This window comes from Melanerpes formicivorus, unplaced genomic scaffold (genome assembly GCF_026170545.1).
Source record: "Melanerpes formicivorus ecotype bairdi unplaced genomic scaffold, bMelFor1.0.p_v2 SCAF_7, whole genome shotgun sequence".
NCBI lineage: Eukaryota > Metazoa > Chordata > Aves > Piciformes > Picidae > Melanerpes > Melanerpes formicivorus.
In genome coordinates, this window is record NW_027142359.1 from 13,055,451 (window position 1) to 13,083,425 (window position 27,975).

Here is a 27,975-nt window from a genome sequence, read left to right on the forward strand (position 1 = left end):
TTGGAAGTCTTCTGCAATTAGATTAAAAAAACTGAAGTCCCACAAGAGAGAGAAGGATCTTTTTTTCCTTTAATCTATGCCACTGTTCTCATGCAGTCTCTTCTCTGTGTGCCTGAATCTGAAAGAGGGACGGTGATTTTTGCTATATTGCAGGAGCACCTGTAAACACTAAAATGCTGTGAATCCATGTAGAAGTATGTTCATTTAAACAGCTGCAGTAGCTGAGGATATTACTGCATTTCAGACAAGTGCCAGTGCTTTCACAGTAGAACTGAGTCCTTCTCCAGTGCAAAACTGATCACTTTTATTTTTTGTTCCTCCAATTCCCATAGCAGTTGAAAGTGAGAGTTGGGCAATATAGCTGACCTAAACCCATGGCCAGCTGCTGCACAAGGCAGGACTCTTTCCCCTGCATCTAGATACACAGTAAACCAGTTTGGCTTCTTAATATACTGTTCCTGGTGTTTTCATTTTTCAACTAGAAAATAAGCTGTATTGGCTCACTGTGGAGATAAACAAGGAAGCCAACATGTGGGAGAGGGGGGTGAGGGAGTGGTGCTAGTCGAAGGGAGGAATAAAACAATCCTCTTTTGGCAGCATTAACTTTTTGGCAGCAGGATTAAACCAGTTGATCTATATTGTCTAACCACACCCTACACCAGGATTTGCCTTGAATTCACTGAGAAGGACTTAAATACTCTGTTCTGGTATTTTGCCTAGCAAGCAATAACGTCCAGCCAGGGCTTTATAACGAAGAACAACTGTAGCTAATGGTGTGAGGTTTCAGGCAATGGTTCCTGCTAATGAAAGGGATACTCCCGAGGCTCCTGCCCCACCTCTACATGCCCCCTGCTTTTCCCTGGACTGAATCCAGCCCTCGTTTATCTACAGGGTAGTTTGGCTCAGCTAACCTTCCAGAGGAAAATTAACAATACATAAAGAATAAAAGAGCAGTCTAGGTGTAGTAAGGACTGAGATCAAGCAGGTTTACTAAGACCTCCACCCAAGAGAATTTACATTTGAACCTGGAGAAACCTGCTTTGTTTGAAGCTGGCTGGTACTATACATCCATTCTGTTGTCCCTACAGTTCAAAACCTTTTTCACCCACTCCTGCTATCTTGCAGCCCCTTGCACACAGTGCCCCACAGCAGCTTTAAGTGTAAAGGAATGCACTCCTGTCTAGCAGTATCACATTGCTTTCTCCAATACCTTTTCAGTTCCAGGCAGTCTTCCTTGCTCCTCATAAATCCTGCTCAAACTATATCACATTCCTAATTCTCATGGCTGCACTGTCCTCTGTGCTGCAGCATCTATCCTGCACCAGTAACTGGTAGCTGTATTTATTATGGGCAGCCTTGAGTGTTACTCATCTAGAGCACAGGAACACTTTCTCTGGCCTCAATGTGGGTAGCAAAAAACCCAACAAACCAAACAGCCAATCTGATCAAGGGAAGACAGCATTAATGACAGCTTTTAGCATATTAGAAGCTAAAAAATAGTAGATAAGTCCACCTCTTCCAAATCAGTACTTCCTGCAAAACCCAGAGCCGAGATGCTTCACATAGGTAGGGATGTGAAGCATCCTGCCTATCACTAAAAACTCAGCTCATGCTTGTGCATAGATTAACTGCTTAAGACCAGAATATCCAGCTTTGGTGAAGCCGTTACATGGCTCATACTTTCAGCAGCAGCTGTGCTGTTTCTACCTATCTCAATCCATGAAACAGCTTAATTGCTTCTATTATTAGAGCAAATTAAATGTGATTTTTTTCCCTGACAAAAGATTAACAGAGTTCACTTTACAACTCAGCACAATTAAGAAGTTAATCCCAAAGACATCTAGATTAGTTCTGTGACAGCTACTCTAATATCTTTACACCATGCTCCAAGAGCAGCATTGGGAAGCTATTAGTACTTGCTACACAGCACTACAGTTACAAGAGGGCTTTCTCTTCTTTGCTACAGCTCTAGATCTACACTGGCTCTTAAAAAGGGCAGGCTTGATGAGGAAGACTGTAGTTTAATTCATATAAGATCAGGCTTATTTGCCCTGGACAAGAACAGAGAGAATTTTCCTGAACTCGGATGAGGTTCAACAGGGTGGCCCAAATGTAATTAACCATCCTGGACTGGATGAGAGTAGGCCCAGCAGAAGTCTCTGCACTAATTACCATCTCAACAGTTTTGTTTGTAGGTACTTTAAAGGTGGCAGTTTAAATCTTAATGTTTATGTATTTCAAGAAAACAAATTCATTCTTGGGAAGAAAACTGAACAATAGTTACAGAAAATAAAAAGGGGACTTCCTGTTGAGCTAGAATTAAAAAAGTGTTAAGACCATTTTCTGTTTAAATATATAGCCTTACACAGAATCACTTCATGTTTTGTTACAGGTCCTATCTTATTGCTCAGTTCTGCCTGCTGTATTCACTGGAAAGCACTAAATTTTTGGCAGAAAGTTACTGACTTTTTAGTTTTTCATTCGTGTTGCTATATGTAAAGAAAAATAGAGAAAGCCTACATTTCCCTTAAAGAACAACACATTTTCAGTGGTTTTACCTGAAGCAAAATGCTTTAGATAAACAACACAGTTTTGTATCTAAACTTAAAAAAAAAAACAAAAAAAAAACAAACAAAAAAAAACCACCCCAAAATAACAAAAAAACCTTCCTGAAGACTTTACCCTACTGACTCATTTAGGTATGGCTTCAGTAGCCAGTTTACATCAGAAACTGTAGAGGCTTTTTGCCACAACTTTTATTACCATATGTGACAGCTTAGGCTGTGCCTTTATGCTAGGAGCTATGGTTGGTGTAAAAAGGAAAACAAAAAGATAATTCTAAACAAATTTCATTGGTCAGATGACTGGGATGTAGTTTTACAGTCTTACATTCTGCTCTCACTCTTTCTGCTCTCACGGTGCTGTTCTGGACAGAGGGAGACCTCTTATCTACGACCTCGAGATAAGCACTACTGACTTACTAACAATGCTTTGAGCTAACTGAAATTCCCCTAACATTTTCTCCTTCTTTTCTTCTAATTAACAGAGGAAAAAGGGACAGGAGAGAGGTTGGGGGGAGGCAAGGTGGAATCATCCTGCCCAAGGAGGATTTCTGTGGTGTTTTTCTTTTTGTAAATACTTGTATAATATTGTAAATACTGTGTATTTTGTATATATTCATCGCATTCCATTATTACTCGTAAAATACAGCTCTATTCGCTTCCCCGACTGGGCTCAGCCCAGTTTTTGTTGATGTCGGTGGGTTAAACCATCACACTATATTTATCACAACCTTTCTGGTGGTGCCCAGTAATAAGCCAAGGAACAACAGGTGTAAGTTGGAACACAGGAAGTTCCACCTCAACATGAGAAGAAATTTCTTTATTATGAGGGTGACGAAGCACTGGAACAGGCTGCCCAGAGCAGTTACGGAGCCTCCTTCTCTGGAAGCTTTCAAATCCCACCTGCCTGTGTTCCTGTGTGGCCTACCCTAGATGATCCTGCTTTGGCAGGGGGTGTTGGACTTGATCTCTAGAGGTCCCTTCCAACCCCTAGCATTCTATGATCACAATACTATCAATTCAGTAACATAGTAACTTCAAATAGCATTTCCACATTATTTCAATTACTACTTGCACAAAGGCTTTACAGTAGTTATGGAAGCCAGCATTTAAAAATTAATAATAAAGAAATACTAAACTATTTTTTTCAAATGCAGTTGTGGTAAATTACATATGATGATAAGCAACCATCTCAAAATAAATCCACTCCCATACATTTGGAATGCCTGCTTTAATGCAACTCCCCCCCCCCGTGGGAACAAAACTTGGGGAAAACCCAAGTTTTAACTCTTTAATAGACTGAAGGATTTCCACTCATTGATAAAGGATATGTACCTTAGACAACTTTGGAATCTCCTGTTTGGGCTCCTGCTCAGGTAATTCCTTTTCCTGATAGTTTATGGGATGGATATGGGCTAAACAGACAGGAAGTTATTAGTCTATTTCAATTTTATGTCTGTATATTTAAAGTAGAGCAATCTAATCCAAAGTGGTCCAAGAGTTGCAGTTAAGTAGACCTGATACTTATTTTTAATAATTGACTATATTCAGTACAATGTATAACCACTCCTTGTGCACAAGATTCCCATTTAAATGCTTTAAAGTCAGATGGATATGAAATAACTAGAGTGTAGTGCATTATTAAAAAGTAGTATTCCAGACTGGAGCTCATTAAACATAAAGGAAATATACCAAGAAGAAAGCTCCTTGTTTTTCAGCATGTATTCTACTTGATTTTAATGCTCAGAATATTTCACAACTGAAATATCGTTGTCAACAGTATTTCATTCAACTGTGTTTTTTTTTTGCTTGCTTTGTTACTTTAAGCGTGTTATCATTCTACTGTATAAACTGACTAGGGCTTCAAGAAAAGAGTCTAGCAATTTCAGATTCTGGAAGATTTCACATGTTTGACACAGGGATGGGATTAGAATGGGAGCTGGACCTATATAGACATAGGCATTTTTGCCTAAGGTTCCTGAAAAACTGAAGTCCGCATTTACCTTACTGGAACGTTCACATCAGCACTGACTTAAAAGAGTGAGTTCGCTTACTCCAGGAGTTTTATCCCTTACACATGTCATGAACTCCAATCCAATCACTTTTATCTTTCCCATCTCCTTTAGAAACTTCCCTTTCTGATACGTACATAGCACTCGGACATAAGCGATTATGCATTAATACTCTGAATTATGTATGACCTACATAAAGGTGTATCATGTCATGGAATATCCCTGTTACTGCTTTGACTACCTTGCATCTTCCTTTAGATCCTTGACCACAATAAAATGCTCTGTTGTTGCTCAAACAGAATAGCATGCAGTATGTCCAACATAAATCAGAAAAACTTCAGAGTAGAAATTTTCAAGCAAGATGTAGGTGTCTCAATAAAAAAATCCAAACAAAACAAGAAAACCCTGGCACATTTTCTGCCTAGTCTTTAGGCATTTTTTTCCAAACAGATGTTTTCTAACAACAAGCCTAACTTGTGATTACGGCTCCCTCTCATACAGGGCATGAAACACTGGGTTTACGTTGAAACCTAATTGCCATCACACAGGAGTGAACACCAGCAGCACTGCTGACACACTTCATACATGAAGTTTAGATTGCTACTGACCTAGTATAGGTAACAAATTACCACTGCTATCCTGCTTGGTTGGAAAGCAAATTAATTATGCTACAAACTATGACAGAATACATTTCCCTCGCTAAAAATTTTTCAGAAGATGGGACACCAAAGAAGAGTTCATAGCTAAATAAATGTCTTATTTCATGCTTCTTCAGTTAACCTGTAAAGTCAGTCTAAATATAACAATGTCAATACTGAATTAGATAGTATTTTCAATTAAATTTCTACCTGAATTAATAGCTGCCAATTGACTAACATTTGGGCACATGACTGCATTTGTTTAGTTACAGCTGAAAATGTCAAAGTACTCTTCTTTCTGGTCCTGAAGGGAAAGTGTGTGTATTGGCTGAAACAAACATGCATTCACAGCTTGGGAAGTGCTGCATCTCTGTTCATTTGGGATTGGCATTTTAACAGAAACTCGGGGGAAGCGTGGAGAGACTGAAAGCAATGCATCACCATGGTAACCAGGACATCTTGTTTTAGCATGTACATTAAAAATCACACTGGACAGAACAAAATTAGTCACCTAGAAAAACACTTATTTATGCACAAAACCATTAAGGAACAATGCAAACGATAAGGTCTTAGAGTTGTCCTCCGAGGTAAGAGACAAAAATTGTTGGTTTTACATTTTTGACAGATGCCTTTTTTAGCAAAGTTTTTTCTTATGCTTAATATTCAAATGCCTTCTCTCCTTGCCCTTTTTATTCTTCTCAAATACTTTAATTTCATGTGTTATTAAAAAAATGGATCTTAATAAAGTCCTTAATGTATAAGTTTTTTGAGTTCCAACTGAGAAAAGAGGAACACATCTGGAAATTACATCTTCTCAACTTCATTTGTATTACAAAAAAAAAATATTGTGGATGATAGCTGCCTTATTTTTGCACCTCCCATGCCATTAAACTGTGTAACCAGTGTATTCCTATTACTCCAACTTTACTTCTTTACTGATAGTTCACTTCATAATGGTATATAATCAATAAGTTAAGTATCAACTGTATTTCCTCATGTCCACTCATTTCAACCACCAGAATTCTTTTAGCTGATAAACTGAACCTTGAACAAGTCAGAAAAGGGAATGTCTTGCTTATTCATCTTAGAACCATGCTATCAAGTGATTAAGTTTCTACTGCATTTAAGTCCTCACATACACCCATCTACAACCCTTACAAGGAAACTTGTAATGAAGTGATTTTGGCATTTAGCATCACTAGCAATCCATGAAACTTACCAGACACATCAGCAACATATCTCACAAATATTCTACCCGCATGTCTCAACAGATGTACATATAGAAGAGAAAGTTTTGACAGAGTAATACCAGCTTTCTATTAAAAACATGACTGTAGCAAGAAGATGCCATATTGAGCAAACATCGGTAATAATAAATGTATTAAATAGATGACATTTTACCTTATCGTATGGCAGTGTTCACATGTTGAAGGGCTGAAAGCTAGGCTGAAGCTATTCTCCAGTCAAACTGCTTCATTTTTCACTGTTAGTGGGAATAAAGCTTTTTACTGAAAAAGAGTATTTTCTAATCTGCTAAGATTCTGAAGGCTAATATAAACCACATTTGTTTGCAACCTGATAATTTCTGTCAAATAAGACTGAAATGGCTGTGTCTTTCTTCATGACACTTCAGAAATCTAGAACTTCCTGCTACTAATTGTCAGCTCTGGATGGCTTAAGTAGAGAGGGAAGCCAGAAAAGCCATCTGTTTGGAAGAATTAAAAAGCCTAGTTGTTTTACTCATTTCCTGGGCAAAAAGAAGAGCTGAAAGGTTTTCAGTGAGAAAACTGCTTAGACTGCACTAAGCCAGATGTATACAGGGAATTCAAAAGGAATAAATAGAACAAAATTTTCTCAGTTTAGTATAAAATAGTTGCATTGCAAATATGAAGAAATCACCCCTTTAAGCACATAATCTGTACGTTCTGTAACTTTTTCAAGTACCAGGTTTGTTTTTCAAAATGAACTCACATGATGAATAAAGTTGAAAATAATTCAAATGTTAGCAGCATTATTATAAATACGTACCTATAATACTAACTTGAAAGAAACTTCTTAGCTTCAGTCCTTTCAGGAAAACCTAGGATATCTTGTGTCAGAAAATGCCAATCACTATGTAAGATTTGAATCTGAGAAGCACGGTTCTTACATAATGCATTAATACAGCAATCAAATTAGACCAGATTTCAGAAGAAAAATTCAAGCCTAGATGGTCAGATAACTTTTACTCCGCAAATGAGAACTGCTTCACCCACATCACCAAACATAGTTGTAACAGTTCATGCTAATGTCCCAATCAGTGGTACTTAACTGCTAACTGAACAGATACTTACATAAAATTACTCTGCTCTGGGGCTCTCTTTAGCAAAATACAAGGTCACGTATCATATGAATATACAAAATCCTCTAAATAGCAACATCTGAAAGAATTATTAAGAGTTGCACTCTGCTGCAAGGAGAGATTTCTAACAGCAGACCTTCATCTAACCTCCAGGAGTAAAGACTAACACATTACTACTACTTGTTAAGTCCCATCTTCTGACATGTCTACTTGGATAGTTTGGTCGGAAGTTAAATCCGCTCAGTTCAGCTCTGTTGATAGAATGGTTAGGCGACTCATAAGCAAAGCTAAATAGACTAGAACTTCCCATATCACCAGGGAGAAATAGATTAATTACATAAAAACCCCTAAATAGATTAGCTTTCATTGACCCAGCTACATATAGTAGGTTTGCAAGTAACAGTGTGGTATCTAGACAGAATAGTAAAATTAAAATCTCTTCACCACAGTTTGGGACATGTAGGAATCATGGGTGTGGCTGTTCTCCCTTGAATGTAGAGATGTAGTGTCTCACCATAGCAAGCTTAGCTTAACAGCAGTTTTTGTCAAATAGATATTAGACAATACCTTAAAACAGGGTTTTGTTGCATTCAGGCAGCTAGCTCAATGGCTGACAATGACAACAGCATCTTAATAAAATATGCAGAGTTATCAAAACGGCTCAGAGTTTGTCTGATATGAACTAATGAAAACTGCTTTTGCCCTTTTAAAATTTATCTTGATACAACTTTTGAACAGGGCATGGAGTCTCACAATTCCCTAGCAAACTTTCAGGCCATTACTGCTGTGATGGCTGACACCTCCCATAACAGTCAACTGAGTCTCATTTATGCAAAAAACCAAACCCTAATCTATTGAATGTATCTACTCAAAATCACTGTTCCAACACAGCACCAAAAATAATTACTATAGTGCCTTCAGCCACAGTTCAATTAAGAGACTGAAGAAATATACATTACGTGCATATAAATATATCTATATATGTGTGTATATATATACATACACACACACATCTATCCCTAGAAACAGGACTAATTTAGATTATACTTGCAGGAAACAGCTTTTGAGACTACTCAAGTTAAATGATGAATTTACATCACAGAATTATCTGCAGAACTTCCTTAATTTTTCAATGTTCCAGTCACAAGAAAGGAAGAGACTGGCTTAAGTCAGTAAAACATGGGATAACTTTACACCTAACAGGCAGGTAATTTTTATTTGCTTTATGAAACAAATGGACCACTTAGCTGTCACCTCTAAAGCATATTATAAAAGTGCCTTATTTTACTACAGAGTAACTCAATAGCTTTCCCACTAATCTTTTTATTTCCCCCTGCAAATACACAGTTCAGCTACATCACACAGTATCTGAAGCACTCTCCTGGATGTTGGGGGTTGAAAAAGAAACTTCAAAAACGTAGAGGGATCAGACTTAAAGATAGTAAGTTCCACACACCCCCTATGCAGTTTTCTCCACAGAGGATTAGAAGTTACAAGTCTGAACAGCAGGCATTTAACAGCTCAAATCTAGATTCCCAGGCCTAAACCAAGGACCCCACTGGATTTTTCCTTTCTTGAAATGACAGCTTTCCTGGCACTCAAACACATAGCCCTGTCTTCTCAACTGGAAACAGATGAACAAAGAATCCAAATAGTCTGTTGAAAGGCTTATGGGGGGAAAAAAAAAAAATTTCCACAGCGCCTTCCTGAGATGCATTCTTTCTCTGCTGCAAATCATGACAGCTCTTCACAGAGCAGGCTTCTCCTTTACCTATTCTCCAAATTGTTACCTTCCCTCCAGCATGCACAATCCATCCGTCTGGATTTCTCCCACAGTCTTGCTTTTAAAAGCTACTTACATTTCTCTGCCATAAAATCCATTGTAGAGCTCCCAAAGGGCTAAAAGCACGACTGTCATGCCTTTGGAACTGTCTTAAACACAAACACATCTATTTCATCGCTGCAAACTTGGGATTTTTCTTTTTAAAACATGCTGTAGTGTGAAGATGGCTTTTACTGCAGTGATAGAGGCATCTCACAAATTCTGCTCGTTTAGGCTGTGTCATTACTGATCTATGTGCATCACAGTTTAATTTCATGTTTGACTATGGATTCCCAGACACACAGTGGTAAAGGGTTACAGAACTGCTAGACGGTTTCTAATAGGCTACCTAAACCCAATACATATCACCATTGCTAAAGCTATTTTTTCCTACTCACCTAGAAAAGTTGTTCACTGTTATTCAGCAATTATTTCCACAAGTCTTGCACCTTCATAATTCTTTTAGGCAAAAGAACAACTTCATTTTCAACACTACATCTTGCTGCTTTTTTCTGAAATAAACTCTCCTCAGCTTGTATTTATCATCATATATCATACAAAACTTGAGATGGTCCAGATGATATCTCACAAGCAGCACAGCACCAAGTAGAGCAGAATAATTACCTCCTGTGCCTCACATATGATGTTTTTGTTACTACTACCCAGAACAGGTTTTGTTTTGATATCACTGGATTTTAACTCTTAGTCTCATCTGCTGTAATACCCAGAATACTCATCACAGAACTGCTTTGTTTCCCTGACCATCTTTGTCCCTAACACTCAATTCATTTTTCTCTTGCAAGTTTTACAGGGGCAGTCTGTTCCACCATTCAGATTATTAATGAAAACCTTGAATAAATTGGTAAACTTTATTGCCATGAAGTGCTTTAACTAACAAGACCATTTCCATCTTTCCAAATAAGAACATCATGTAGGCAAAAGTCTTCCTAAAGTATGCAAACCTATTAATTGTTATTTAGCTTTAGTATGTTAGAGAATCTTAAAAGACCATGTTGGGGTGGGGGGGAAAAGCAGGGACCTTAAGGTAGTGTAAAGTAAGGTTTGGTTTAGTTATGTAAACATGAAAAAAAGGACAGAAAAAAAGAAAATGGAGATGGGAAGTCAGAAGGGTACTCCTGACTGTTCGTAAGCAACTCTGCAGTAGTAACTAATGCGTTTACCTTGTTTAAAGTGACTTTGATGTTAGTATCAAGTTACCTCTACTTACTCACATAAAATCGTCCAAATGCAGTGTGAGACATTCAAAGCTTCTGCTCAATGTTTCATTACATTTACACCCATGCACATGCAAGGCTTTTCAGCTGTCAATGTCTCATGATCTCCTCCAGAACTTAAAGAAAAAAACAAAACACTTACAAAAGTGCAGAACCTGACAGCAGCCACGAGTTACCTGTGATACAGTTTAAAACTGAAAAATATTTTCCCTGTGTACCAGCCACATAGACTTCATACTGCTGTCCATTTCCCCCTCTTATTTACACTGTTGTGGTTTTGGCTCTGGGCTCCTTAGGTAGGCTGAGGCAAAGTACAGGGATTTACATGCAGAGAGAACCGACGTGTCTGACATGGCATATTAGCAAGTACTTAGAAGGGGACACTTTCTCTAGGACCCATAGGTGGCTTCTCAGAGTGGCTTATTAAATCCTTAAAAAGCCAGTCTGATATTATGCCACATAGGAAATTATCCAGATGAATATTATGTCAGCATTTCTGTTACTTGTAGCTACTACTGTCAGCATCATTGCCCAAAGTCGTCAAAATTTTTTGTTACTGTAATAAATTAAGAACATTTAATAAAGCTTTCCCCCCTCCCTCCTCCACATCTCATTTATCCAGCCTTGAATAATGCTGCTTATTTGATGACAATATCAAGCAAAACCAAGACCAAGTGCCATTCTGCATTCCAATGCGAATAATTCAGTAAAGTTTTGCAATATGCACATTATATCCAGCTTTTGACATAGGTCATCATGCCAATGCAAGTTTTTAACAAGACAATAAAATCCTTCAAATGGAACTGCTTATGAATGTAGTTCAAGAAACCAGACAATTGAATTTCTGAAATTTATATCACTCATGTCCATAACCATTTTACATTTCACACTTCATGCTCTCAAACATTACTCTAAAGACAACTAAATCTTTTGTCATATATACTATTAGACACTAGTCAGGCTCGTAGAGTTACAGTACACTATAATAAGATGTAAAATTTAGTAGGTAATAAGTTATGACATTTGCTGACTAAAACAATATTCAAGCTACACTAATGTTTGATCAATTCAAATACAATAAGTATACTTACAGTGCAAAATAAGTGAGTTTTTCCTGAGTATTTAGGAAATTAAAATCCTTTTCTTTATCATTGATTGCAATTCACTTTAAATATACTCCCCATATACCTAGGCATGTCAAGACTGTACAATTAAGACAGGCAAAAATTTGTAGGTATCAGAATCCCAATCAGGAATCAGAAGGGTTATTGAACATCTCTAAAATCTCTCTCCATTTTTCCAGTCTAAGGATATAACAGGATTTTGACTTATACCAAGAAATTCAGAAATTACACTTTTTTTCTCCCCATTGACTACAGACTCCAAAATGTACAAACCACATGCCTCCCGTAACAGGGAAAACAGCCGCTATTTAAACAAACTGTAATACATAGTTCAACTTATTACTCGGTATTTAATGCCCAGTGAGTTGTGCCCCCAATAGATACAAGAGAATAAAACCTTTAGGAATGTATTTTGGGCATTTTGTAAGGAATCCAGCTTCCCTACAAGTTCATCTTTTTCTCAGTAGCTACAGAACATGAGTTTCTAATTCGATCTTCTCCTCTGTTTGCAAGATATCAGGTTCTACTGGAGGAACAGGTGGTCTGAGTATAATCTCTGGACCTCCACCATAGATTGACTGAAGAAAATTCCATGTTTCTTCAGATATTTGTCCAGAATCTGCACCTGAAAATATTGTTAAAATTTTAATTACTATTTACAATAATTTGTTCATGATTTCTTTGAAGGCCATAGCAAATACAGAGAGAGAAAAAAAACACAAAAACCCAAGCAACCCACACAAAACCACACAAACACCCAGATTCAAATTTAAAACCTTAAGATGAGTTTCTGCTTTATCTTGCACCAACCACCAAACCTAATGACATATTGTGGCAATTTATTATATATCTTATCTGACACTTATCAATCAAGCTGACAACTGGTAGCTCTTTGTACACAGGAAATAGTAATTCATAATAATATAAGAACATGGAGCCCCATCATTCACACTATAAAGTTCAAAGACTCAAGATTCTTGTTTTTAAAAAATTGATAGTAAAGACTAGAAGTGTGAGAACCAAAGTGAAAGTCTCGGAACCCCAGAGAAGAATCACTATTAGGACATTGAGAGCCTCGCTAATGCTTCTTGTGTGTAGCACTGGTGAGTCAGCCTGATTTCTTTTCATTCACTGATTCAATTCCTAGCTTATGATTCCATTTGTCTGGCTAGAGGTTCCTCTGCTCTCTCAAGTCAGCATCCAACAGTTATCTCTGATTTTCTGTAACCTTTTACAGTGGCAAAGGGCAAGGAAACATCAACACATCACCCCTTTAGGTTTTAACACAAGGATCCTGTCCCATATAGCTGAAGTGATTTCTTCACACCATCTTCTCCTCTTTAAGCAACTCATTAAAAGTTTGCCCTGCAGCAAATTGCAAGTTTCCCCCTCTATCATTATTGGATACTATTAATCTGTCTTGTTCAGCCTAATTTTAGTACTCTCCTACTTCAAAGGAAAAAAATTAAATCTGAACTCTAACATGGGGACTTCTCCACTTACTTCATATTTTTCTCTCCTCACTACCTGTCCTTTTGACCTACTACTGTACTTCATGCATAAAGTTTCCAAAAGAAAAGGAAACATTTTGGGAGGATACAAAGAGCAGCATATTTCTTTACCTATGGTAACTCACTCATGCAAAGCTTCATCTCTAAGTCATGACACAGATCTTTGTCAGTACTATTGATGTTATCACAGAACCACAAAACATTAGGGGTTGCAAGGGACCTTGAAAGATCACCTAGTCCAATCCCCTTGCCAGAGCCTAAAGTAGGTCACAGGAATGAATCCCGGTGGCTTTTGAATATCTCCAGAGAAGGAGACTCCACAACCTCTCTGGGCAGCCTGTTCAGCATTTTGTCACACTCACAGTGAAAAAGTTTTTCCTTACATTCACATGAAACCTCTTATGCTGCAGCTTGCACTCATTGCCCCTTGTCCTGTCACTGGACATCACTGAGAAGAGCCTAGCTCTATCCTCCTGGCACTCACACTTCACATATTTATAAACGTTAATGAGGTCAGCCCTCAGTCTCCCCTTCTCCAAGCTAAAGAGACCCAGCTCCCTCAGCCTTTCCTCATAAGGAAGATGTTCCACTTCCTTAATCATCTTTGTGGCTTTTTGCTGGACTCTTTCGAGCAGTTCCTTGTTCTTGAACTGAGTGGCCCGGAACTGGACACAATATTCCAGATGCAGCCTCACAAGGGCAGGGTAGAGAGGCAGAAGAACCTCTCAGGTATTAGAAGGGGTGTGGCTAGTAGACCACAGTTTTATTCATTTAGATTCAGGTTCTCAAGACAACCTACATCTCTATAGGCACAAGAGCAGACCTTCATCCCCTTAATCAGAATCCAGCTTTTGTAATGGTCAAGTTTATCTGGACGGGCAGAGTGAACTAAAGTACTGGGATCAGGATCACTGGATGAGTGAAATACACAGTAGTGTACACTATTTAGTGGTGCTCCTATCTCTTCTTTCATTACTTAAAAGACAAATTTCCACAGTCTACTCATCTTCATTTCTCCCCAAGTTCTTATTTGAATCAATGCAGCTGAAGACAAGTTAAAACCTAACTAATTTGCTACAAATTATTGATTCTAAAACAATTCTTTTTTTCTTCACATCAGATACTTTATGCCTTTTCTTTGAATTCTGTGTTAGCACGTAAATCACTAAAAGGTACCACAAAATTCATGAGTGCAAGAATCATTCTTCTGTAAACAGACTCTTGACATTCCACAGTTTGACACTTATTCACATCTTAGTGGCTTCCAGTGAACTGCTACTGTCAGGTACACTTAAATAGATGTTACTCTTCATGCTGCAATTTAGTTGTTTTTTTTTTTTAAGCTGAGCTACAATTAATTGAAGTATTTGTAGGAAATCTAAAGTTTTCATAAAGCAGATCATATTTGGAATTTTTTCTTCGTAACTACAGATTCAAGTAACAGTATAAAGCTTCTGACTCTGAAGAATAAGGAAATCTGTACATTTGCATTCTAGCTTTTGCAATGTACAGTTGCAAGTAACTTGCAGAAAACCAAGCAACAGTATTTAATCTTGTTTATTTCTCTGTCAGAAGCAGCTCCCAATTCAAACTGGGTTGCCAGATTCACATAAGTACATACATATATATGACAGTCTAAAAGCCAAGCATCTCCCAATTGCTATTACAAACCCCCAAATCAAACCAAGTGATAAAAAGCCAAAGCACGCTTTCACCATATGAAAGTTATTTTCCACCTCTTTCTATCCTCTCACCTGTGCCTGGATTAGTTTATTACAGATGATAATTCTTTAAGACTAAACTGGTTCCCCCAAAATGGATACACAGAGTCACTAGGAACTGCAATTTTACAGTAACAGTTAAAAAAAGAATTCACAATACATTTTCCAAACTTGTGGAAATCTATCACGAGACCAAAGCAACAGTGGACACCTACCTTGTTTTAGCACAGCATTTCCACATTTTGTTACTGCAATCTTAGCATTATCAATAGGACCAGGAGGATCTAGTGGGATGGAAAGATGATTAAAACAGAGGGACGAAACTACCAGCAAGTTGGCAGCTCTACTTTCAGTGGAAGGAGAAATAATAGCTCACTACTTTACTGCTTGATCTTGTACTGCTTAGTAGTATGTTCTAAGTTGTTGGAAACTACTAATCAGTATTTTAATTAAGATCAAGTTTTTCAAAGCATTCATGAGTACAGTAAGTCTTCAAATATAAACCAAAAATTAGTCCTAACTATTACCCTTAAGAAAGCTGCCCTAGAGCAAACTCAGACAAGTCTGTAGAACAATTTATCAGTCTTTCTATTTAAAAACTTTAGAAGCATCTTCAGTAGGCTAGAGTAATATTACTATAGCTGTTACAGTCTACAAGTTTAGGTTGTGACAGTGACACCACCTGTCCTCCAAAAGCTCTATCGTTATCTATCAGTTTGCACAGCAAAATTCATCCTCTCTTGTGATTAGATCAAATTCTCCTGCTGCTGCTAACAGCAACCAGTATCACAGTAGTAGTATCACAGTATCACTTAGGTTGGAAAGGACCTCGAGGATCATCGAGTCCAACCTATCAACACAGACCCCATGACTAGACCATGGCACCAAGTGCCACGTCCAATCTCCCCTTGAATCTCCCCTTGAGCAAGCCCCCTGAAAACAAGCAACATTATTTCCACAACTATTCCATCACCTATTTGACCATATTCTGTAATTTGCTTCCTGGATACATAACAAAAACTGTATCTTAGATGTTGAAGAACTTTTGTTGCCTTCTCTATCTGTTCTGACTACAGCCTTCTACTAAAGACAAGACAGTTTACTTAAACAGTGTCACTACCTGACAATAAAATAAAGATTACTCATATTTTCACATGGAACAAAACTTACCACTGTCTTTTCCCTTTACAAATCCTTCCCATTCTCTGAACCATTGCATACTGATGCAGTAAAATGTTGATGGAGATTCTTCTTCTTGGAATGCTCTATTAAGCTGAAAAGAAAAAGAAGCCATGTTTTTCTGATCTTCCCCCTACTTCTTTTCTAAAAGAAGGAAAGAAAACTAGTTTTTGTAAAATAAAAGAAAACTTTGTTTTGAAAGATTTGCTCCATAATTTTATGTAAGATTCTTTGTGCGATAAACTGTATCTTCACGTATGTTTGGTTTCCCCCATCTACTTTGAACAGATGCCACCACATTTCCAAGCAAGGGACAATGAACTAATGCAGTGGGACTTCTCATGACTTCTCTTCCACTTCAGTTGAAGAAAACATTAAGATAAAACAAAAACCCCAATACCAAACCAAAACCACCAAAACACACACAACAAAAAAACAACCAAATGTCTTGGATTTCCAAGTTTCTGTTGCAAGGCAATGTAACTGACTTGTGTAAATTACAAAAACCAGCTAAATAAAGAGTCAGTTACATTTAATTACATTTGTTTCTACCACTGTAGAGAAAAACAAACAAATAAACAAAAACACCCTAGGAACTTTAACCTTATATACTTTATCAGAGCCTAAAGATCTTTCCAGATGTTACTATGAAAGAGTTTTGCAGCCATCCCTAAGACAGTCTTCATAGAGGCTAACAGAATTTGCTAACCAGTTATAGTACTTGCTCAACAGTGCATATATAGTCATAGTTTATAGTGGAAAGAAATACTGATCATTAAAGCAATTGAGGTTGACTCAATATTGTTAATTCCTATCTAGAGGTAGCCCAGACTAAAGAAAAATTAATTACTAAGAAGTTCAAATAGAAGTTAAAACAAAAAACCTGACACAATCTCTGAAGTGTGATTAAAGCACAGACAGAACTGGAAGAAGAGCTACAATTCTATTTTTCTCCATCTCATAAATTAAGATATAAGTGTAACTCCAATATCTCTGTACTTCTTTTCACTGAGGACTTCAGAAAACTTTCAGTAACTAAACTGTTACTACTCGTTGTTTTACTATTCAGAGTCATGTACATAATCTCTAACTCATGGAAAATATAACAGCTACTTGATAATAATAATTTTACAGATTAATTCCAATCCTAAGATATGTACTTCACAATTAGTTATATTTATCTTTCTATATTTTCAAAATCTGAACTACAGATAAAGATTACGATTAACTTTTTGTTGGCACAGTATTGTTGCATTTAAGCCTTATCAGATTGCACAGAACAGATCACTGTCAGTATATAAAGAACAACTGCTTGCTTATGTGACTGCTCTACTATAAAAACACAAGAAATACATTCAATATTTTCTCTAAGTACATTTCCATATAAGAAGTTATGTAGGATATCACAAGAGCGTTACTGTTGCCAACAGGAAAGAAAAGATTCTATATAATGTCTGTACAGATACTCCAGATAAAAGTCCATTTGTTACACAAATCACCTATGCAGTTCTGGTAACCCTTTGGGTAGACTCATTGAATATCATTCCATGTCAAAAAGCAGAATGAATAAGTGTTTACTTTTTTACCCGAATAAACATTTCCAATTCGTTCTTCCTTCTTTTTTCAATTCTTTCAGACTCAATTTGGCAGGTGTGACAAACATACAGATGGTTAACAGCTGGTCCTCCTCCATATCTGCAGTAAAAGTAAAAACTCATTAACCTTGGGGAAAACACCACTTAAAAAGATCACGCCCCTGTAGACATCGCAAGTGTCAGCATGTAACAGAAGTGTGATAGGTGCCAGCCACACTGATCCACAAATGCCACAGTTTATTTTCCCAGTAATATTTTGTACTCCATCCTAAAATATAGCCATCTTGAAGTTCTGACTGTTAAAAGCCAGTATAAACCATCTCAAACTCTGGTATATCATGCACTTAGAGGTGTTACTATGGGAAGAACATGCCAGTGAACAAGTGTTCTTTTATATCCATACACCACGTCTGATTTTATTAAAGGCTTCTTAGAATCAGCTTTTGGAAATGTTTCAGCCACTTCTATCTTCAGCATGTACCTCCATTCCATTGTAGAATCTTCATCAGTTTGCTACCTCCCCAACACCAGCCTCTACACTTTCTTATTGTTTGTTCTTCAAAAGTTGCTCTCCACGACCCTCCCCTCCGTATCTTCCTTGTGTGAAATTGCTTAAACAGAAGTCTTTGAGGGCACAGTTACTGAGAAGCACAGGACAGGGTGTGCATAATATGTACACACACATACATGTATCACTATGAACATGCAACATTTGCTAGCATGGAAATTACAAGCCTTATAAAAGAACATATTGTTGATTTACTGTAAGCCTTAGAAGATGCATTTACTATCTCAGAAAGATCATGTTAAAATGAATGTTGAAATATGGAATATTTCAAGTTCTACTTTCTAGTTGAATAATTATTTTTGTCAGAACTATATTCTCTGCCAGTTTTGGTTCTCTTCTAAAACTTCCAATTTTATTTCACATTAAAAAGAGTGCTCTTAAGCATAGCATCATGAATTAAATTTCAAATCTAGAAAGTTCTTAGACAAAAGTGAAAAACATCTGTTTACTTAGTGAACGAAATTAAACCCAAGTAAGGAGTTGTCTTTGTTCTTTCCCTTTTAAAATTCTGTGTTTGTAGGTTAAATATGGATTATACTATATTACCATGAAGTGCCTCTGACCTTAAAAGTATTTAGAATATGAGTAGTACCAAGTGAGCAGCAAATTCAGTGTGTCTGGGACATGGATTGGCAATTGGCATTCTAGATGGGTATCTCCTTTGCCTTAGTACTATGTCAGTAAAAGTCAGCTTCCACCATACTTGGCTTTCTTGTCCTAAATTCTTACCCACTGCAGCCCATGTACTCTGCCATAACTCCCAGATAATTGCAAGACAAAGAAAAACATCAGGTAGCCAGACAAAACAGATAAATGTTTATCAATAACAACTCACATCTTGTTAAAAATGTTTATAGGCAAGGGAAGTTAATGAGAAGTTTAAAAACATTTTCTTTCAGATTTAACAACTATTTCTGCATACAGAAAATGAGTAATGTCTTTGTAAGGTGGAATGAAAATTCAGCACATCTAGGAAAGTGGAAGTAAGTTGGAGATAATATTGTTTCTATTTTTCACTTGTGCCCATTATAACTAACTAAAACAAGATGACCCCAACTCTACTATATAGTGCTTAGGTGGCAGGAAATTAACAGCAAAAAGTGTTTAATGCAAGTGCAATATAGAGTCCTCAAAGGTCATCAGCAAAGCTCTTCTGCAGTGTTTTACTAATTCCAAAAGGAGATATGTCTCATATGAATGCCCCCTTTATAAGCAACCACTTAAACCTGACCTACATTAAAAACACTAATATCTAAGTTATTTTGAAGCAGTGCTGGCAGCTGAGGCTACGGATTCAAAGCCAACATGAAAGAAAAGCTGTCTCCAGCCAAGAAGAGAACAGGAAGCTGATACAGAGAGCTCTTTCAAATTTTGTCTTGCAAAGTGTACTTTTGCTGACCTACTTTGTGTCATGTTGTACATACCATACATGTTCATTGGTTTAACAGTGAAGTACTATCCAAGCAACACATTATTTGATCTAGGCTTTTAACATTACTCTGCACAAGCAAATCCCTTCACTTAACTATGCCTAGAGTCTGATGCTGCTGATTGGCATGCATTTGCTCTTAAACTATCACTCGATTTCTACCAGACACAGTACAAAACTTACCTGCTATACAGATTATCCCATATATTCTGAGGTAGCATTACAACTAAGTCCTCTATGAAGTTAGCTTTGTGTGGAGGAACACCTGCAGAAGCAATAAAAAAAAAAATACTTGTGGCTTTTACTAGGGGATGGGGGAGGAAGAGACAATGTTAGGTGTCTAAATGGAAAAAAAAACAACCTAACAACACCGAAACAATCTTTCAGTGAATTCAGAGAAATCATGGGAGACAAGTTTTACCACAGTAAAACCTCTTACTATATTTAAAGATATGACTAATTATAGGGCTCTTGAAGCTGAAAAGTTTGCAAAAAAGCAGAAGTAAACTACATGAAAGATTAAAGGGCTAGAATCTTTTTTAGATACTGAATACAAAATGCTTCTTAAAGTATAGAATTAAAATTTTAGTGAGATTAGATAATCGGTTTATGTGCTTAAACAAAATACCAAACTATTCAAAACTCACATATTTGCTGTAGAACTTTTTGAATTACTTCAAATAACATGAATGCTTGAAAGTAGTGAAGTTTTCAGGGAGGCAGAAATAGAGGGTTTGCAGAAACAGAAGCACTAAGTTGAAGGATGTGATAAGCTGCCGGCCAGGTGCTACACAGGAATTCTTTTGAATAGGGAAAGTCTAGTATTTTGAGCACTTGTACAAAAAGACATCTGCTGTAACTCTAGAAAAGGGAAATCGTAGCCATGAGGGCTCACATGTATACACTCTGCAAAAGCATAGAAGTTTATTTCAGCACTGGGGGCCACACCTCTAACTGCCGATCTAATAGAGCTGTTATTTTTTTATTAGAAAATAGGTACAAGAAAACCACAGGGTTATGATTTCTTGGAACACTAGTAGTCAAATATGTGGACTGCCCAAAACATGTTTTAACAGAATTCTCTCATTTTAATTAACATTTAGCATAAACATTTTTATGCTCCTACATAAAACATACAGAATTACTACTGAACTTTCAGACTGCTATGAATTGGATACTCTGCATTTGATCAATTTCTTATTCTGCCACTTTCAAACCTTTTAGCTTCATGCACATTGCTGAGAAAAGGATTGAAATTGGCTAACCAAAGTATTATGGATGATGATAAAATGAGAGCATTTTTTCAAGTTGAAATATACATGTTTAGGAAGCAAGCAGGTAACCAAACTACTCCTCTTTAAGAATCTGGAGAACTTATAGACAAAAATAAAAAATCAAATGTGCAAAGAAAAACATTAGAAAAACTTCACACAGTATCATTTCCATTAGTCAGCTACTAAAATGAAATAATATGCTCAGAAGATACAGTTCTAATTTACCTAAGAAGTTGCTGAAGTACATACTATAGTCAAATTCCTTTAACCAAAGCAAGTGTAAAACCCTGTATAGCTAAAAAGTGACAGAGAAATTCTTTTAAAATGATACTCAGTTACAGTCTCACCTCCATGCATACAGAGAAAGTCATTGTTTGAAATAGGTCCTGGCTCTGCAAAAGTCTTGAATTTACTTAACCACTGCCTGGAAATGTAGAACTGCAAAAGACTGGGTTCCATCATATTCAGTAGACTTGATATTCTCCGTCTCTCTCTCTGTGCTTCTTCACTGCTCTTTCTATTACCAAAACAGAAATCATTAAACAAATATATATCCTTGTCCCCAGTAGGTAATATATTTTTTGAGGAGAAAACTTGTACTTCCAAGTAAATCACCTGGACCATGCCTATACTTCATGCAAGCAGACCTATGAAGTATTAGAAAAAACTTGCACTTTTTATGCACAGACAGAGCCACAGTTTAAATGTGTTGCAGGAACCTAGAATATCACATTATGGAAACATGTGTCACAAGAGCCAGTGGAGTTAGTACGGAGCATGAAGAGCAGCAAAGACTACTTGCTCTTTTATACTTCTGCTTGTCTTTAGTTTTACCAAGCCATGGCACAAGTGCTCCCATGCCTACAGGAAAATTGTTGCCTGTTTAGCTCAACAACTCAAAGATGTATGACAGTTTCCATTCAACCTACCTGCCTCAGAAAAAAAAAACAGCTGGACTGCAACAGAGGCTATACTGCAGAGGTGATTAATACCACAGGAGAAGAGAAAGCTCTGTCCATTTGCTCTACACCTGTTTTGAGCTAAAGTTTTGCAAGCTATGCTCTTTGGGCAGAGATGTTCTACACTTACCTTCAGAAGCAAGGTTAACCAGTAAAGAGATTGGGTAATTCCCCTTCTTTTCCTGCATCCCCTACTTTTCTCACTGAGGCTGCTGCTGCTGTCCAGCTAAAAGTACGTCTGCTCTTCTGTTTTTAGATTGAATATAATCTCTCTTCTCCAAATGCAGGTTTAAACCATTCATTTCATCTTCCAAAACTCAACCTGAAACTTGACTCAGCATCACACAAATGCTGGGCCACGTCAGTTACTTCATGGAGTCAAAGCTCACTTAAATAGCTTATAGAAAAGCTTCTCATAGACCTAATGCTGACAGCAACAAGGCTGTTTATAGCACAGCAAAACAAGACTAAAGAATAGAAAAGACTAAAGAACAGAAAAACAGAGAAACAAATGCTGTGAATTCAATTAAAATACATTACTTGTTAAATAACTTTTGATACGAATTTAAACAAGACCCTTGCAAGTCTGAAAATTAAATAAAGTAGGGAAGTTCACTTTCCAGCTATAATATAAAAAGCACATGCAGATCTCCACTGGGCTTTCTAACACGTTAAAAGAATGATAGTGTTTTGTGTGTACATTATTTTCTAAAATCAACTATTACAAATGTTATTGTTTTGTTATTTGTTTGCCCACAATCGGGCACATTGTTCTTTCTTGCCACTGCATCATGATTTCCACATTCCTTTTAAAAGGCCTACCAAGTGTGACTTGCAAACTTAGCTCAGACAGGGGCAGGTACAAGTGCTCCTAATAAAAGTCAAAACCTTTTCAGAATACAGCTCATCTCTTGTGCAGCTCTGCCAATCTAATTTACAATCAAGTTTTAGGGGCAATTTGATCATAGTCCCAGAAATTCAGTTTGAAAAGTAAATTGAGTTGCTTTTATTATTTCAAGTACAAAAGGAAAAAAAAACCAAACTGTTACACTGAAGGTGACAGTAACATGACTTCTCAATGTTCAGAAGACCAGCCTATAAATTCCTTGAAATTAAATTACAACCCAGCAAAACCTCTGCTGTTCCACATCCCATCTGCTAAAGACTTTCCACAATTCCCTTTAGAGCTCTAACAGTTAATAGTCTGTGTGCAAAATCTCCTCTTGTGCAGAATTCCTTTCTGCTAATTGAAAAAAGAGGTAATTGGTGACTAGTTTTAACAGTTGCTTAAAGTTCACTTTCCAGCCATCCTACTATGCTTTCTTTATCCAAATTTAATTGTCAGTAAGTTCCATACATGTTTTAGCAGTGACAGAACAAAAGTTGAGGACATGACTGAAGGAGTAAGTCTCTCTTCACACTGACTTCTCTAGTTGGTGAAATTACTCCATTGTATTCCTTGGGGGACAGCTATTTCTGAAAGCTATCCAACTGCTTAAAAAATTACCTGACTTAAATGAGTATGACTATACTTTTAATTACTTACCTGTAGAAGAGGACATAGGCTTCTGCATTTTGCACTGTGGATTCTGATACTTCTGTGACACTCTGGTCGTCAAATTCATACCATAAATTATTCAAATTGTTGCGGCAATAAGCTATATAATGTCCACCTAGAGCATTAAAAGCAAGAGTTCTTAAAACGTGTCCAGAGCTGCTTATTTTATTCTGGCAATATGGCAAAAGTCCCCAAAAAAGGCAAATCTTAATTGGGAGAAACATTAAATCATTAGGAAACATAAATGGTTATTTAAACTTCTCTCAAACTTGGGATCAGCCTTTTTTTCCTGAATTTGTATTGGCTAGTTGGAAACTGCTTTCAGCATATTATTGAACTTTTCAAGCAGCTTGCTGTCTAATGAACTCCTAACCTATGATAATCAGAGTAAGACTACATGAACAATTTAACCTAATCAGTTTTCCAATGAACTCTTCCCAAATATCAGTATGCTTTATAATAGAAATTAGCATGGATGTGTAATGGTGACATGCCATCAAGACCACATTTAACTGTGTTGAAGACTGTTCATAATGTATTTAAAATCATTACTAATTTTAAATACATATTCAACTGTACAAATCATCAGATATGTACTAAACTGACCACAAGAACCATCATTCAGCAAGAATTAAATGGAAGATGAGAAAGCATCTAGAAAAAATGCAAACAACTTCATCTAAACAATGGTATGACACCTCAAGCTCTGGGACTATGAAGTGGTGGGCAACTTGTACAAAGAGTCTATGAGGTTTCTGGCTTCAAATATTTTCTTCCTATTTTCCAAATGTTATAAATACTGAAAGCATGCAGACAGAAACAAGCTTGACATATAGCAATATAGCATTTATTTGGCTACTCATTGCTGAATAGCACTTATTGTTTGTTTTGGGGTTAACTGTCAGCAATCATCCAACAGAACAGCGTTTTTCAGAGATTACTGACATCTTTATGGTGCTTTGTGAACTCTTTCAAAAAAAGTAAGGTGTACAACGCACCAGCTCTCGAAAAATGGCAGCTGTGTAGAACAGAGAATCAACTGGTCACCTGCTGGCATGCAAGGTTAGCTGAACATTTATACTGTTTACTTCCAATAGCACATATATGGTTTTTTTAACCTAATACTGTAGGATTTGTTAGTATTTTTCCATCCATGATTTTATTTAGGTATGCCATACATTTTCAGGGATGTGTCAATTCTTTAACAGCAGGCCATCTTAAGATTCAAGCAATTATCCTTCATATTATAATTACCAATGCTCAACTATTTGTCCTTCAGCATATGGGTGTCACCATTAAATGTAAGTGCTGATGTGAGTATCAACTGCAAAGACAAAGCAAGCAATGTCCTACTTACTGCTGGCAGTTCCATGATGGCAAATGACAGATAAGAGATCATAAGTCACTATTTGAGCTGGACTGTCCTTTGCAAGGAAAGGCTGAAGATCAAGGTCTTCCAAGGGAAAGGACACATGGGTCCCAATTTTTGTGGAAAACATCAGTTCATGTCTAAATCTTTTTAGATGAATACACAGTATCTGTAAGAAGGACAAACAGGTTCACTCAAGAGAACAACATATGCTAACATTCAGTGACTGCACTATGCACGCCATCTTTCCTTTTGTCATACCACAAGGATCACTTTTCTCCGGCCTGAGGTAACTATCATAAGCTTTGTGTTCCACAGGTTGGTTTTTTTTTTTTTATTGTTTAGGCACCAAATTTGGCTCAAGGAGTTAGAAATGAATTTGCAATTATCAGATTTCTCTTACTGACGGCATAAAAAAACCCCAGTCCTGAACAGTCACTAACACTGCAGCAAAGAACAACTTACCCTTTCTCTTCCTTGGTGTACCTATTGCACAACTTTGTCACAAGGGATATTAAATTGTTCCTTATTATTGCAGCCATCAACTCATGTTTTGAAGTGTAAAACTGGATTACTTTTAAAACATAGATTTATAAGCATTATTTATAGAAAAGATTTCCAGTCTGGCCGTGGTATTTAATTTTATGATTTAATTCTGCAGGCTGACAGTAACAACATAGAAAAATCCCCTTCTTCTAACTTTTCATGTACAGGGTTCACTTTCTTACAGAGTGAGCAACCAAATGCCAACATGAAGATATACCATGAATGTGTAACACGACGAACACAACCTACTCCTTGCAACTTGTTAGTCTTACCACATTCCTAATCATGCAGTAAAAAGTGCTTTAAACTACATGCTGTAACAGTACCTCAGGAAATTTTTGCACTTTGCAGAATTTCACTCCATTTCTTAACCTAGTATAAAAACAAAGAAACAACAAAACAACTAATAATTAGTTCTGAAAAAAGGTTTCACTTTATTGTGCTCTATCAGCAAAAGTCTAAGCTGAACATTACATTAATAAATGCAAAATATTTCTTAAGCGTGGACTAGACACAGAGTGGCCAAGATGATACAAAAAGTGATGCTTCAGGGGAAAAGACAATCTGTACTGCTAAAAAGATTCAAAGCACCAAGTACAGATGATCAAGTTCCACCTAGCTAACAGTTTCTCTCAGCATAAAGGAAAGAACTTTAATCTTCACGGAAGCTGATTATTCAGCAAAAAACCCCAGCTAAGTTTATTTTTAAGAAACTACCTACAGCTGATCAGGAGTTATATAGCAAGGAATAACACCCCTTTTCCATAAAAGGCTATGAACAGTCTTCAGACCACTTCTGTTTCTTGACTCTTTAGTATTTCATGCCACAGAATATTTATATAACACACTGAAGTGATATGCCAATGAAAATATGCTAGTAATAAAGTAAAAGCTTTTAGCCCTCTCTATCACAATCAGTTTTGAAAGGTCTAACATTGTGAGAAACATGAAATTGAAGCATACTTGTTTTGCAAAATGGTACAGTGAGTCAGTGCCTCCCAAACCCTGCACCTTTGTAACACTGAATTTCTCATGGCCAGATAACAAAGTAGTATCAAAAGATTAATAGTACTGCATCATATCCAATAGAAATAAACACCTCTTGAATAACAGAATCATTAAAGCACTTAAACTGAGATGAATTAAAACAAACAAAGGTAAAAGCCAACTTACTTTTTACACCTTCCACAGCTGTACATATTATCACCTACAAATATCGGGGAAAAGAAAACCATTATTGTCAGTATCCAAAGTTACCCTTCAAATGCCTACAGCTGATATAAAAAAGCTGTAAAGAAATTTATCTTTCAGTTTAATTCAATATTTATGACCTAAGAGTCTTGACATAGCAACTATGAAGCAGTACAATACAATCTGAAAAGATGATACATAATTTCAAAAGGGAAATAATTTACTGAATGCAAATTAAGATTATGAGAATAAATATTAATATAGTGGGATCTGAATTTTTTATGAACCTTCAGCTGATGTAATTTTATTAAACCAAATTGATATTTACTTAGCATTGATAAAGCTGTTTTCACAGGCATTTCTTGCCTCAAACCTTCAGTTGAGTGAGAAGCTTACCTTTTTGAAATGAATGATCATGTAAGAGCAAGGAATGAATTGCTCTTATAGTCTTAACAGGTGGCCTTTGTTTAACTGCATGAAGCTAAGAAGATATTAATCATCTTATTGTGATAGGAGGGGAAAAAGCCCAGAAAAAAAATATAGTCATGTAATTAACCTCTTACCCTTGAGCTCATCTCTGGCGAAAAAGGCAGCAAGACAATCTTGTAAGGTTACAACTGGACCCCAAAACCAGCTAGGAACACATGAGACAACAAACCTGAAACATCATTGACAGAAAAGAAAGAAAACCAACAAATGTTCTGCCAGAAGAGCAGAAACTGGAATTTCTAAATAAACAAATTAAGAAACCAAGGTAAATATTATTTACCTTTTGAAATATTCCATTAAAAAAGCTATCCATCCCTGGGGGGCATATGCTTCTCCACATGACCCTGCCTTGACTAGAGATGTCTGATGACTCGCAGAATGGAGCTTAGCAAGATCTTCCTTACCTGGAATAGGCAAGGACAGATCCTGGAAGGTCTCCAGGGTTACAGACAGCTAAAGAAGAACAATGAAACAAAACAGAATTAAGCTTGAAGAGAAACAGAAATTACTGGTGAACTTTACAGAATTCAATGTAACTACTAAGTCTGTACATAGTTGAAACTTCTGCTAGATAGCAAACAAATTATATATAAGGAGATGCAAGAATTAATTTCCAAAAAAAAGAGAAAGGAAAACAAAACACAAACCCCAACATCTTTTGAAGTGAAATTCCATAATATTATCACTGAAGCCCTCATTCTGTTATTAATTCAGCCCACTGTTTTGACAGTATTTTCCTTTGACATTAACTTGACCTGATGTAACTGGATCTACTGCAAAAGAGCAGCTCTGCATTTTTTTTCTCCCACTCAGGATTTAATGAGAACACAGAGTAAAACATCAAGCAAACTAC

General features: G+C 36.7%; 1 protein-coding gene across 10 annotated transcripts in view; it reads right to left on the reverse strand.

The window, feature by feature from the left end:
* Positions 1 to 11,445: 11,445 nt before the first annotated feature.
* The window catches only part of USP33 (ubiquitin specific peptidase 33), a 40,274-nt gene continuing 23,744 nt past the window's right edge, over positions 11,446 to 27,975 (reverse strand). For 3 of the 10 annotated variants that reach the window (XM_068141069.1, XM_068141073.1, XM_068141064.1), the window contains exons 13-24: positions 27,403 to 27,575; positions 27,197 to 27,291; positions 26,616 to 26,649; positions 25,769 to 25,814; positions 24,885 to 25,065; positions 23,516 to 23,642; positions 21,358 to 21,527; positions 19,920 to 20,001; positions 17,731 to 17,839; positions 16,136 to 16,238; positions 15,181 to 15,249; positions 11,446 to 12,358 (exon numbers count right to left, since the gene is read on the reverse strand). In XM_068141069.1, coding sequence (XP_067997170.1) covers positions 12,201 to 12,358; positions 15,181 to 15,249; positions 16,136 to 16,238; positions 17,731 to 17,839; positions 19,920 to 20,001; positions 21,358 to 21,527; positions 23,516 to 23,642; positions 24,885 to 25,065; positions 25,769 to 25,814; positions 26,616 to 26,649; positions 27,197 to 27,291; positions 27,403 to 27,575 — 1,347 coding nt within the window. In that variant the 3' untranslated portion in view covers positions 11,446 to 12,200. Of the gene's footprint in view, positions 12,359 to 15,178; positions 15,250 to 16,135; positions 16,239 to 17,722; positions 17,840 to 17,859; positions 18,333 to 19,919; positions 20,002 to 21,357; positions 21,528 to 23,515; positions 23,643 to 24,884; positions 25,066 to 25,768; positions 25,815 to 26,615; positions 26,650 to 27,196; positions 27,301 to 27,402; positions 27,576 to 27,975 lie in introns of those variants that run through there. The other 7 variants (XM_068141068.1, XM_068141063.1, XM_068141066.1 and 4 more) reach the window with 4 other exon arrangements.